This window comes from Cantharellus anzutake (assembly GCF_015039405.1).
Source record: "Cantharellus anzutake strain C23 chromosome Unknown EI90scaffold_10, whole genome shotgun sequence".
Taxonomy (NCBI): domain Eukaryota; kingdom Fungi; phylum Basidiomycota; class Agaricomycetes; order Cantharellales; family Hydnaceae; genus Cantharellus; species Cantharellus anzutake.
In genome coordinates this window covers 1,015,327-1,027,442 of record NW_024066960.1, presented here as the reverse complement: position 1 = coordinate 1,027,442, position 12,116 = coordinate 1,015,327, and the positions used below count along the sequence as shown (strand labels likewise).

Sequence of the window (12,116 nt, the reverse complement as noted above, 5' to 3'; positions counted from 1 at the left end):
GCGGGTCTCAGTCAAACAAATGCTCGTTCTCCCTCGCATAAGGATCATCATCCATGTCGCTGAAATTTGCTACGCCTCAGCCTTTTAGCCTGAGCTTCACGCTCCCTTCAGGCACCCGGCTTGCGTTGGGCTCGGCTGCCACTGGACTTGGGCTCGCGTTTCACACCCAGTGTGGCTTCTTTGACAGCTACCATGTCTTCTTGAACGGCGTAAATGGCTTCCTGGCATCTCAAACATTAAATGCCACCTTCAGGTGCTTGGGTGTCTCCTTTCCAGGACCGGTGCTGGCGATTCTCTCAAAGCTAGGACCTTTCGTTGCAAAATCACATCGTCCATCAGTCGAATTAGAGTTTTGTTCTTCATTTGACTTGTGCGCAAAAACAACTCCGTGGAGAACAATCAACCTAGCGTACTCAGGTGCTTCGTTGTCAAAGCTGATGTTTGATTCATATCCAGAATACCATGCACTCTTCCATTGAGCCGGCGATTCTGAACACATCGCTAAAATATGGGGTGTTATAGTAGGGAATCTGGGATCCGTCATGCATGGCTACGTGCTCAGAGCTTGAAAAAGAGGGATTGGACTTCAAATTCAATGTATCATTCAGCCTTTATATTATGTACGGTCACCACATGTACGCTACGCAGGTCTGGGCGTAGCAATGCACGCAGTCTAGTTCAGGTTTCTCATTTCTATGACGGCATGTGTGATCTTAATGTACAGTGCTGGCAGACTCGGAAGGAGAATGCCGAACTAAATTGAAGAGCCTACCCTGCGCCACTCTTTAACGCACACCGACAATATCACAGGGCGCCACCAGCAAGAACACCATCAAGAACAACAACAAGGACATCACAGCGTGATACTATTCTTGGGGGGAGGACTTCACTAGTAGCCACCCAGAGAGCACGCGTTATTTCACACGTTCTATCAAGACGCGCTCCCAACACGGTCATATCTCATTCCAATCATCTCACGTTTAACCCCTTCGTTTTTTGAACATGAATATGGGTACATCTTCCATCCAGCCAGGAACAACGCGTCGTGCTCACGAAGAATTGTCTGGGTTGACTGCAACACCGCTGTTCCCGCTGCTGTCAGCTGAGCCTGAACTACCGCGACCGCTCCGTGTCGAGGACGCGCTCTTCCTGTCCCTGAGAGCTCTAATCGCAAGTGATCAACTCCCTCTTCTGCCCATTGTACATGATAAGGACTTCCAAGCTCGGATCTTCACGAACGGGAAAAATCGACTTCTGGAGTGGAGAGGGGACACGGAGATCCACAGTTTTGCTACGCGACTTATCCTTCAGAATTTCAGCAATAAGTCTGACATCTCTATGTTTCACTTGTTGAGGAGTTCTTTGGAGTGTAACAAGACGTTGGGGCTGCTTTCACAGCGCTATGGTTTGCACCGATTGTACAAAGGTATAAGTGGAATAGACCTTTGCAAGGCGCCTGACGCCAAATGCCATGGTGAGAGATCAAATAATTTCCACTATTTGATCCACTTGCTAACACCTTCCATAGCAAATCTATTCGAAGCGTATATCGGTGCAATGAGTCTCATTTGTGGGGACTCCGCTTTCAGAAATTTCCTCAACGCTGTTTTCCTGCCCATTCTCACTTGTGCCGCCCAAACTCTCGGCATCTACTCCTACGTTCCTCGACCCTTGCCCATTAGCGATGGTCTTGATGATCTGGCAACAGAGATGTCCGGCGTAGAAGATGGATCTGGCGACAAACCCGAACGAGAGAAGCTCGCTTTTGAGACTGGATGCCACGAACTTGGGATTCTGCCGCATTTGCGCGTTAGGGACACTGGAGAGCAAACTTTGGATCGCCGATTCAGGGTAACCATTCATTGCAGAAAAGAATTGATTTCGGCTGGTTGTGGCCCAACTCAACATGCCGCACAGGCGAAAGCATACAGGAATGGAATAGCAACCTTGGCTCAGGTCAGCGGCTAATATTCATCGACTCGCCCTGTTTTGAAGTCTGATATACTTTCTTCAGTTGGAATCATTACTTCAGGTCCACCTTCCTACTGCGGGCCAGCTGGAAGAGGGGCTGGGCAAGCTCAACGGAGGGGCGCAGCTTCCTAGAAAGAAAAGGAAGCGCAATGTCGCGAACGCTGGAATGTCGGCTCGGAAGCGCTCTAAGAGGCAATAGGTAAGCCGAACTGCATTCCCTTGCCGGTGAGCTACTGACACCGTGGGTCTGTTTCCTATCCTGGGTTGGGCTGACACCGGATGTGGCAAGTTGGAATTTGGACTCTCATCCTCGTTGTTATGGCACACACAATCAACTTCATGTTCTCACCCTGTTTCATATTCGTTTTGAAGAATAAGAATGATACACTTTTCTTTCATAATGCCCCAGCGAAGGCGTGTGGGTGGAAACTAAGTGTAAGAGCCTAACCTTTTACCTGAATCTCGCAGCGCTACACAGTGATCTTTGGGATTCCCTCACATGCACTTGCCTCGTGGAGCCATGTCAGAATGAACTCTAGAATCCAATCACGATATAGAACAGGAGAAAGAGGATTCGAGATCCCGCTTTGTGGTGCCGACCATTGCATCCTTTCTGTCATCGGCAGTACCCACCGGCTGCGACGACGTTGGGTACGATGACTCAGGCGCACTCATATCTATGGATCACGCCGTGATGGTACATGGAGGCTCGTGCTCGGTTCGTAGATGCTCTGTGCACTGGACGTTGAATAAAGATTGTTACTGCACCCTGGCAGATTCGTACGGCGGTGATAACTCCGAGCCTTCAGGGACGACGTTGGCATAGACTCTGGAATCTGGTGCACTCGGCTGGTTGGAATCAGGATACCCGAGAAAGGCCTCATACATCGCCTTAAGACCTTGCCCTGAAACCCTGGGATGGCCAAAAGATCGCAAAGTGGTCGTAGTCCCTTGAGGCTCATCATCCTGATCGCGACCAGTGTCATCATGGGGCTGGGCCATCCGAGCTCTGACGACACGAACCACAGGGACTCGAGGTGAAGAAGTGGAGGGCTCAGACAGCTGCTGGCCGCTATACTGCGCAGAAACTACATGCCGAGAGGGACATTGCGACTTTCTTTTGCGAGTCCCGGACCCAAAAGTACTACTGTGTCATCGCAGCTATCCGAGTTTCTAAGAATTGAATGTACTTTGTACTTTTGTTACGATGTTCTCGTTCTCTGATATGTAGAACCTATGGTGTGCGTGCTTGCACCTGCACGTGTATGGTGGCATCCCGTCCTGGATGGGTGATGTGTGTCAGGAAATCATGGAAGGCAAGCCCTTTACTGTAACTCGAATGCAAGTTGCACGGATGGCCACTGTCGAGATCGTCAACGACGATTTGCATATATACATGATTTTACGGCAGGCAGCAGGTTGTTCCGCCGTCGGCTCTAACGATTAGCCGCAAGGAATCCATGGAAACCAACACCCGAGCGAAGTACACGTCATTAGAGAGCCCGTATTTTGTCGTGCATGTCATGAAGCGGTGCAACATGGCCCTGATGCGCTGCGTGAGTATAGTTGGCAGTTATAGCATTACCCGCAAGGTCAACTTGAATTCCAAGTCGTACTACCAGAAGCAGCCGCAAACTGAGCAGAAGCCGCTGGGAATGGGAAACTTCCCACTGCACTTCCGTAGTAAGCGAAGGTTGTTGTGCCAAAAACGGAGAAGTTGATCAATAGGCGGGTTCTAAGGAATTTCACCCAAGCGACCACGTCCTGAGCCAAATGTGCTGTATGCGGGCCCGCCGTCAAACTCGGAGGCAACTGGGCACGAGAATTCCTGGTTTCCCCCTGTAGCTTGCCAATGTGGCGACGCATGGAGCTTCCTGGGTATGGCTGGTTTGGGTCGGAAGAATTGGTGTGCGGTCCAATCGTAGCAAGGACACGGATAGTTTGACACACAGGGACGGTATAAGCAGGAGAGTCTGGGCTCACGGGGCTCTGAAAGGAGGAGGAGTGACAGAACGTTGGGGACTGGGCTAATTGAGTCCAATTCGAGCTGAGCTGCAATAGGGTACGATCTCCGTAAGGGGATTGCCAGACTAAATTGAAACCAGCTACAAGCACCAACCAGAACACCACAGCACTAACACTCGTACACTCTTGGGCCACAGTAGCCACTATCTCTATAAGGCATGTACTAGAGGCTGGGATCTTAGGATGTGCTGGCACTTAATGCGTTTTGAACGCGCCCTGGAACACGCTCCCATCGCGTCTCGCATGCAGCTTCCTTCTAATGCCTCAACAATCGATAACAAAACTGTTCCCTCTATTGCCAGCTCAACCTGTGCTATCGCAGCCACTTCGTGCCCGTGACGCAGTTCACTTGTCTCTAAGAGCTCTAATTGGAAGCCATCAACTCCCCGCTCTGCCACCCATACACGATGACGACTTGTATGCTCAGGTCGTTACAGCAAAAGAAAGTGGACGTCTAGTGTGGAGAGGAAATATGGAAATTCATTGCTATACAGGGAAACTTATACTTCACAATTTCCCGAATGAGGATATATCGCTGTGCGACCAATTAAGGGGGTTTCTCCACAGTAAAAGAACACTGGGTATGCTATCTCAACGCTACGGCCTCTACCGTGTCAGCGGAATGGACCTCAGTAATAAGTCGGATGACATGTATCATGGTGAGCGATACGATAATTTTTTTAGCCTCTCGCTAACAACTTCCCTCAGCTAATCTTTTTAAAGCATATGTTGGTGGAATGAGACTTGCCCTCGGAGATCACATTTTTCAGCAATTCCTCAATGATCTTTTTCTGGCGCTCTTATCTTGTGCTGTTCAAACTCTTGGTGTCCTTCCCCGAGCTGATCTTTGCACTTTGCCTATCAACGCCGGTCGCAACTTTCCGGGAACTTCATCTGGCAACAAAGGAGATTCCGGTGAAGAGAAGGTGTCTTCTTTCAAGAATGAATGTACAAAACTAGGCTTCCTACCAGAGTGGTGCTTCAGGGACTCCGGGGAGCGGATTACTTCAGATTACCGTTTCAGAGTGACAACTTACTATGGGAAACATCTGATTTCCATTGGTTATGGCCCAACTAGATATGCTGCAATGGTGATGGCGTGTAGAGATGGAATCGAGACCTTATTGCAGGTCAGTGGCAGTGGCTAATTTTCATTGGCTTGTCCTGAATTCTGACGTCCTTTCTCATCCAGTTGGCATCTTTACTCCACGTTAGCCAGCCTACCCCTAGCCAGCTGAAAGAGGGGTTGGAGGAGCTCAATGGGGCACCGCAGCTTCCCGGAAAAAAAAGGAAAAGTGACATGATGATGCCTGCTGGGATACTACAGCCAAAGAAGCGCTCGAAGAAACAATAGGTAATCATACTATACTCCCTTGCCGGTAAGCTACTAACGCTGTGGGCCCACTTTCTGTGCTAGGCCGATACTACTAGCTAGATGCAGCGAGATAGAATTCCGATTCATAACCCTTTCTTATAATGGCACACACATATCTACTCTATTGTTCTGTAATTGTCTTCTAAGCATGGAGCACTTTGTCACATCCCAGCGAAATGAAAACTGGGCTATTCTTGTCTTCAATTCGCTAGGGCCATGTCCATTTTGCAGCTGAACACTTCTGGGAACTCAAGGCGGTGGGCACCTTTCCGTGGACGTTCCACTGGACTGTTTCAAAGTCGTGGACCCAATCAAACAAGCGCATTGAACCGTAGAGACTTCGTGCCAAGTCCACCAACCCCCAAACGGTGTCGCCATTCATGGTCCCAACGCAACCCTCCGCATGCAGCTGCGATGTGCATGTATGGTTGCAAATGTGACACCCTTCAACCCGTCGGAGCATTTTTCGATGTGGTCTCCAAGTTCAAGAAATAGTCAGTTCCCTGTGAGGCACTGTAATAAATCCAGAAATGCCTTGGACAACATTCCTTACTCCTAGTCAACGGTATGGAGATCTGCTGTAGAGAACGTTGCCTATGTAATGTGTACGCGACCCAGTAAAATTAATGGTGGCAGCTTATAATTCCACAGTCACCCGGACCTACTGAGACCAACAAGCAATAGATTGACTGTGGATAGTGCATTAAAGTGCGAAAGAAGTTGTTGTGGACGTGTCTCACTCGGTGTTGGTTTCGATTAATTTTATGTGACAGCTCATTCTTGCTAAAGGACTTCTAGAAAACAAGAGTTGAACGAGCGCATGGATAAGCGCTCATGGTCTTACTGAACTTCAGGAATATGTTGACTACGAAGCACATTGCAACGTGTCTGGTTCTAGAGACACTTCCCCAAAGGTCGGGGCGACCCGGCTGGCGGTGGAATGCCTTGGCTGTCCATGTTCCAGGAGGGATCGAATGATTTTTACCCTTCCGTACCGTTGTCTTAGGCGGCGAGCTATGGACTGGAGGGACAATCCATTCATGATGGTATGCGCGTTTGCTGTTATGCAGTTTAGCGGATATTCATACATTCATGCAATGGAAGAACTATCAACACATGGCCATTAAAGAAGCGGTGGCTTCTGCAACTTAGGAACCACTTACCACTTGTCTGGTTGCCTCGTTCTTTGGCGGCCCACTGGGGAATATGCTGTTTCTGAACTTGGAGCAATGTCGGCCCCACACGGTGTCAATGTTGTTCCAACATGAATCGAAGAATCAGACAACTTCAACAGAGCTTAATTTTGGTACATCCTCGATATCGGTTCGATGATCTACCACCAAATAATCCTCAAGATCCTGAATCTTGTACGCATCAATCGAGTCATAAACCCATGCGCATTGCCCTATCGTGTGGAGGTGTAGTTCTTGATTATCACAGGACTCGTCTTCTGTGATCACCAGCGGATGTTATCCACTACTTTTCTACTATGGCGCTGAGGAAATAGATGACAGACAAGAGGGCGAATGACTATAAGGAAAATCTGATCGTGGGTATCTAAACATTGTATTTGAGTCGGGTAGCACGTCTATATACTAATGGAGGCTGGTAACCGACCTAGCTAGGTAGCATGCGCGAATCGGGGGAATAAGCGTGTCTCAAAAAGGTGTATCGTATCGATCAATCACCGGAACTACTTACGAGGGCCTGATTTAACGCTGCGTTCAGCCATATCGAAAAACAGGGAAATGGATGAACCCCGGATCGAGCGCAAATTTGAACTGCAGTCGCCCAAATCATAAAATTCATCCTACAAGAGTGCAACTACCCCTACCGACTCAGACTGTTGGGCTACCGATGAGATTCGGGGGTGGGAGAAAGCCGAGCCCTAAGTGTCATTTATGAATAATGTATGTAGGCATTCGTATTTTGCTTTACAGTAATTTTGTTTCGCAATTTAGTCTCTACTCTACGTTTCCTTCACAGCATTGCGCGGGTCCACAAGCAACGATGACTGGGTTCGAGTCTGAGGCACAGAGCATCTAAACATTCTTACCAACTGTTGTCTGGTTGTCTGATTCTTCGATTCATGTTGGAACAACATTGACACCGTGTGGGGCCGACATTGCTCCAAGTTCAGAAACAGCATATTCCCCAGTGGGCCGCCAAAGAACGAGGCAACCAGACAAGTGGTAAGTGGTTCCTAAGTTGCAGAAGCCACCGCTTCTTTAATGGCCATGTGTTGATAGTTCTTCCATTGCATGAATGTATGAATATCCGCTAAACTGCATAACAGCAAACGCGCATACCATCATGAATGGATTGTCCCTCCAGTCCATAGCTCGCCGCCTAAGACAACGGTACGGAAGGGTAAAAATCATTCGATCCCTCCTGGAACATGGACAGCCAAGGCATTCCACCGCCAGCCGGGTCGCCCCGACCTTTGGGGAAGTGTCTCTAGAACCAGACACGTTGCAATGTGCTTCGTAGTCAACATATTCCTGAAGTTCAGTAAGACCATGAGCGCTTATCCATGCGCTCGTTCAACTCTTGTTTTCTAGAAGTCCTTTAGCAAGAATGAGCTGTCACATAAAATTAATCGAAACCAACACCGAGTGAGACACGTCCACAACAACTTCTTTCGCACTTTAATGCACTATCCACAGTCAATTTGTTGCTTGTTGGTCTCAGTAGGTCCGGATGCGAGAGGTGACTGGGGAGTTATGCGCTATCCAATGCAATGGCTCCTTACAGATAGATCTCGAGGCTGACTCCGAGGACCAACGATTCAACACGTGTATCAGGGCCTGCACCACTTCATGACAAGAATATACAGGATCTCTGAAGACGCATGCTTCGCTCGGGTAACGATTTGCATGAGTTCCTTGTTGAAAAACGAGGTTACGCCAGCGAGGGGAGATTATGGAAGTAGACCGCTAAGTCTATTAACTTGATGTAAACAACTGTAAATACATGATTCGAGCTTGACTTCCAACATTCCTTATGGCCAATCCTTAGAGCCAGCGGTAGACATCCTGCTGCCTGCTGGAAAATCACGGAAGGGTTGCAAAAGAAGTACTGAATATGTAATTTTTACATGATAACTATCTTACTATCGACTTAAGGGTACCCACTGCCGGCTGATTATATACGGCAGGTTCAGGAGAAGCCAAGGGGAACACCATTCACGCAATGTCATCAAAACTGATTTCGGAGATCAGATCCAGGGGGCGGTTGTCAGGTTCCCTGACCCGAGCTGAAGGATCTGGAAGATTCCGTGGGGGCCATTTATCAAAGCATGCCGCTGTCGAAATGAACAGCCAAAATATTGGGAGCATTTGGAGTTGTCGTAGGTATTGACGCAGCACCATGAATAGATCCCGGCGTTGCTCTGGTAGGTTATCAGTGAGGACATGAGCCTCATCGAGAGCGAGGATGACCAGAGGCCGTCGTGGACCTTGGTGCGATTCCAAAACCTTGTGTTCATCGATGAAGCGACAGAGCCTTTCGCCTGCCTCTACCAGGTTCCAGCTTTCGCAACCATACTGTCCATGTTCAGGCATATTTTCATGATCTACTTGTCCGCTGTTTTCCACAAACTCGAGGAAATCGTCATTGTCACAAACGTAGAGAAGGACAGGAAATTCACCTTGTGGTAGAAAATCTCTCGATTGGAATTCGAGGTGTAATATGATTGACCTGCGGTCATATGCTCGCGGAAGGCGGATGCCAGCCTCTTTTGGAGCTCTATGACCAATGGCACATAGTCTTCCGGCTTTTCCTTGCACAATTTTCTAGCAGACTCCTCATCGTGACGGGGTAACTCAGGTATATCTGTAACATCATTGACGAGTAATTTGGGGAGCAGTTGGAAGATAATCACCTTGTTTCTCTGAGATAATCTTCAGTTCCCTGAGCGTTACCACTAAGAGGGAGTACGCGAATCCACATAGCCTGTTGTGAACAGTCTGCCAATCGGTCGTCTCAGAAAAGAGAAGCCAATTACGCAGAGTCCTATCAGGGAACCCTATGGAGGGTTCGGATTGTAACTATGCCATATGTATAAAGAAAAGGCACAACGGAAAACCTTGGCTGTCCCACAAACGTAGGTACATGGGCACTGTTATGATTTCCTTGCCAAGTTGATCCACCATGCGAGATTTGCCGGTTCCAGATGAATTCACGAGGCCGGTTAGCCTGGCATAGGGAGATCTTTCCAGGGAAAGGAAATCCGCGATAGTCTCAAGAAGCACACCCGCGGGGTTGCCTTTGAATGCACTGTCCCATGCGAGTGTGGTAGCTGTTAACAGAGGAAATCGGTAAAAAGTGGAGAAGCTTCGAATTCACTGCGTGCCAAGAACTGTGGTCGAATCGGTTGCTTCTGGATCAGGTTTGAGAAACGCCTCTAGAGACAGAATATGACGATGAGAGTGCTTGGCGTTAAAAGGCAGAAGGCAATATAGCATTGTTGAATAATTTGCTCCAGGGCACCTGATTGTTTGCCATATCGTCCCTAAGCCGTTCCTTTATTTTTAAATCCCCGGCACTGTTGAGAGCACCGTAGACGGCGATCCAGGGATAATGCAGGCTCCGCACATCATTACCGGATCGAAAGAACTGTCCAAGAGACACACAAGCACGACCAATAGCGTTCTCTAAGATTATCTTTGCCATATGGTACTCGGGGGGGTGCAGATGAATATTTGTTGAAGGTTCAGGTCAGAGGATCTACTAGCCTCGGATATCGCTGTTCAAGCTCTATCTTCCTGCCTAATTCCAAGCAATGCGAAGCACAGTGTGCTACCACGCGAAGAGAGTGGCGAAGGGACAGCCCCGATGACCTGAGATTCCAAAGCGACCTGGTACAAATATGTTCACAAATGAAACGCAATGAGAACGGCAGTGAGTAACGCTGAACGAAAATACCAGAGAAAGATTACAACCAACAGGAACCTGCCGAAGAATGAAGAGGAAGCCTTGGCATGAGATCCAGCTTACGTAACCGATGTTACAACAAACCTCCACCCTGCTACAAAACTAAAAGAGAAAAAGCACACACAGAGAATGGAACTGCATAAGTGGTAGTCAAAGAAATGCACGGCAGCTAGGATCATGTCAAAAAATGGGTGTGACAAGCGATACATCGAAGCGCAAATGGACGCATAGGCTTATCCCACAACTCATGCATTCTTTTATATGGTAACATTCCCTTCAATTGTTAGGCTTGCTTCTCGATCCATTTCTGATGTAAATCGACCAATTTCTCAATGATAAGCTCCTCTATCTCAGAAACTGTTGCAGAATGCGAAGCTTCAGCCCCAGGTTTCTTGAGTCGTATCCATTCTTCACTGAACGTCCTTTCCCCCGATGGCGATTGCTCTCCAGATGACACAAAAACAACTTCGTACTTGCGCGTGTGAAGCATATTTCCGATAACCACTTGGTGCCCATAGCGTTCGAGAGACTGCTGTGCCTTCGGTATCAACAGCGAGCCATCAGTTTCAAGCTAGGGAATGATTTTTAATCCGAGTTGAATGTGAATCATCGGATTTTAAGCAGTGGCGTACCTTGAAGGACACAATAAAACCATGGGGTGTCCAATCTTCCCGCAATGGCTTCAGAATCTTGGGCACCTGGTCCATCTCAATTAACAAGCTGCCCTTTCGTGACTGAATCTTATGCTCCGACTGGGCAAGTTCGATCTCAGGATGAGTGACCAAAATCGTCCACCTCAACAAAACCCAAACTGACCATTTTCTCTCGTGGTAGATAAAAGTCGCTGACGGCTGCTGCGAGATAAAACAAGGCATTCCTCTTCATGACCGCCAGCTCCTCGCTCATCGCCCTTAGCAAGAATAGGTACTCATTGACCGTTACGAACGTCAGAGTATGCAACATGCCTCTGCTAAGCGCATCCTTTCGTGCACGCAAGACTTGAATAAGGAATTCTCTTCCTTCCGGCCTGACTAACACCTCTGGCGAGGACGAGAAAGAAGGCGAAGAAGATTCGCTAACATCTAAGAAGTCAAGGAAGGGGTTGGTGCTGTGGGAATAGTGACGGCTAAACGGCTGCAATGAGAATTGCCGGTGCATGAAAATGACCGCATATCCAGCCCGAAGGAAATACTCTGCCGATGTTGCGCCTCTCGTCCCTGAAACAGAACATACACATCTCAAAAGAGGAAATTATAGAACGGCTCCGTCACTGACCCGCACTAAAATTATCGAGAAACCGCACACTTTCGATGCCATTATTAACATATTTGACTCAGATGGGCGAAGTGATGCAACGAACGCTCACACATTAAGCTCGAGTGGTACTGTAGTCCCACCACTCTAAAGTAGCACATCCCAATCGGCCTCATTCAGCATTGTCGTTGTTGCTACAGCATAAACGATCGAACCGTGATGAGAACTACTTTCCGATCTTCAGCCATATGCCGATGGATGAACTCCCGGGTGCTCTCCACATCATTGAAAAGAGTGCTGGGTTTCGGTTGAGATTGAAAATACTCTTCAGCAGAAAACTCTTTCGACATTGAGACGGGGAAAAACCGAAAAGGAAACGCCGCAAGCGGCAATCCCCGACAGGGTTGAGATTGCAACACGCACAAAGTTTTCGATCTTCTAAAGACCCTCTGATCCGCTCTGAGAGTTATGCTCTTCTGGCGCGTAGCACTCATGTTCGGCAGGATTTTCGTAGGTGGTGTCAGTGTGCTCCGTAATTTGAAATCATCTTCTGACC

General features: G+C 48.2%; 5 protein-coding genes across 5 annotated transcripts; 2 read left to right on the top strand and 3 right to left on the bottom strand.

The window, feature by feature from the left end:
• The first annotated feature begins 1,136 nt into the window (after window positions 1-1,136).
• Window positions 1,137-2,084, top strand: EI90DRAFT_105168 (uncharacterized protein). The gene is made up of 2 exons (XM_039051436.1): window positions 1,137-1,474; window positions 1,529-2,084. Exons 1-2 carry the CDS (start codon window positions 1,339-1,341, stop codon window positions 1,966-1,968), a joined length of 576 nt encoding a protein of 191 aa, XP_038919710.1. The 5' UTR covers window positions 1,137-1,338; the 3' UTR covers window positions 1,969-2,084.
• A 646-nt stretch (window positions 2,085-2,730) lies between these two features.
• On the bottom strand, window positions 2,731-3,837 carry EI90DRAFT_3152431 (uncharacterized protein; the record flags this gene model as incomplete). Its single annotated transcript, XM_039065790.1, has 2 exons — window positions 2,731-3,059; window positions 3,588-3,837. The coding sequence occupies 2 exons, from the start codon at window positions 3,835-3,837 to the stop codon at window positions 2,731-2,733; spliced, it is 579 nt and encodes a 192-aa protein (XP_038919709.1).
• A 418-nt stretch (window positions 3,838-4,255) lies between these two features.
• On the top strand, window positions 4,256-5,350 carry EI90DRAFT_3119375 (uncharacterized protein; the record flags this gene model as incomplete). The annotated part of the gene is made up of 3 exons (XM_039063209.1): window positions 4,256-4,655; window positions 4,705-5,126; window positions 5,189-5,350. 3 exons carry the CDS (start codon window positions 4,256-4,258, stop codon window positions 5,348-5,350), a joined length of 984 nt encoding a protein of 327 aa, XP_038919708.1.
• Window positions 5,351-8,448: 3,098 nt separating this feature from the next.
• On the bottom strand, window positions 8,449-9,669 carry EI90DRAFT_3044670 (uncharacterized protein). The gene is made up of 4 exons (XM_039059352.1): window positions 9,459-9,669; window positions 9,255-9,398; window positions 9,021-9,205; window positions 8,449-8,970 (listed from the first exon to the last, which is right to left on the bottom strand). Exons 1-4 carry the CDS (start codon window positions 9,523-9,525, stop codon window positions 8,557-8,559), a joined length of 810 nt encoding a protein of 269 aa, XP_038919707.1. The 5' UTR covers window positions 9,526-9,669; the 3' UTR covers window positions 8,449-8,556.
• Window positions 9,670-10,589: 920 nt separating this feature from the next.
• Window positions 10,590-11,912, bottom strand: EI90DRAFT_3287345 (phosphopantothenate-cysteine ligase; the record flags this gene model as incomplete). The annotated part of the gene is made up of 6 exons (XM_039067050.1): window positions 10,590-10,877; window positions 10,939-11,058; window positions 11,123-11,523; window positions 11,582-11,610; window positions 11,673-11,707; window positions 11,776-11,912. Coding segments are annotated over 6 exons (1,010 nt in total), but the record flags the coding sequence as incomplete, so codon positions are not given.
• Between the last annotated feature and the right edge of the window lie 204 nt (window positions 11,913-12,116).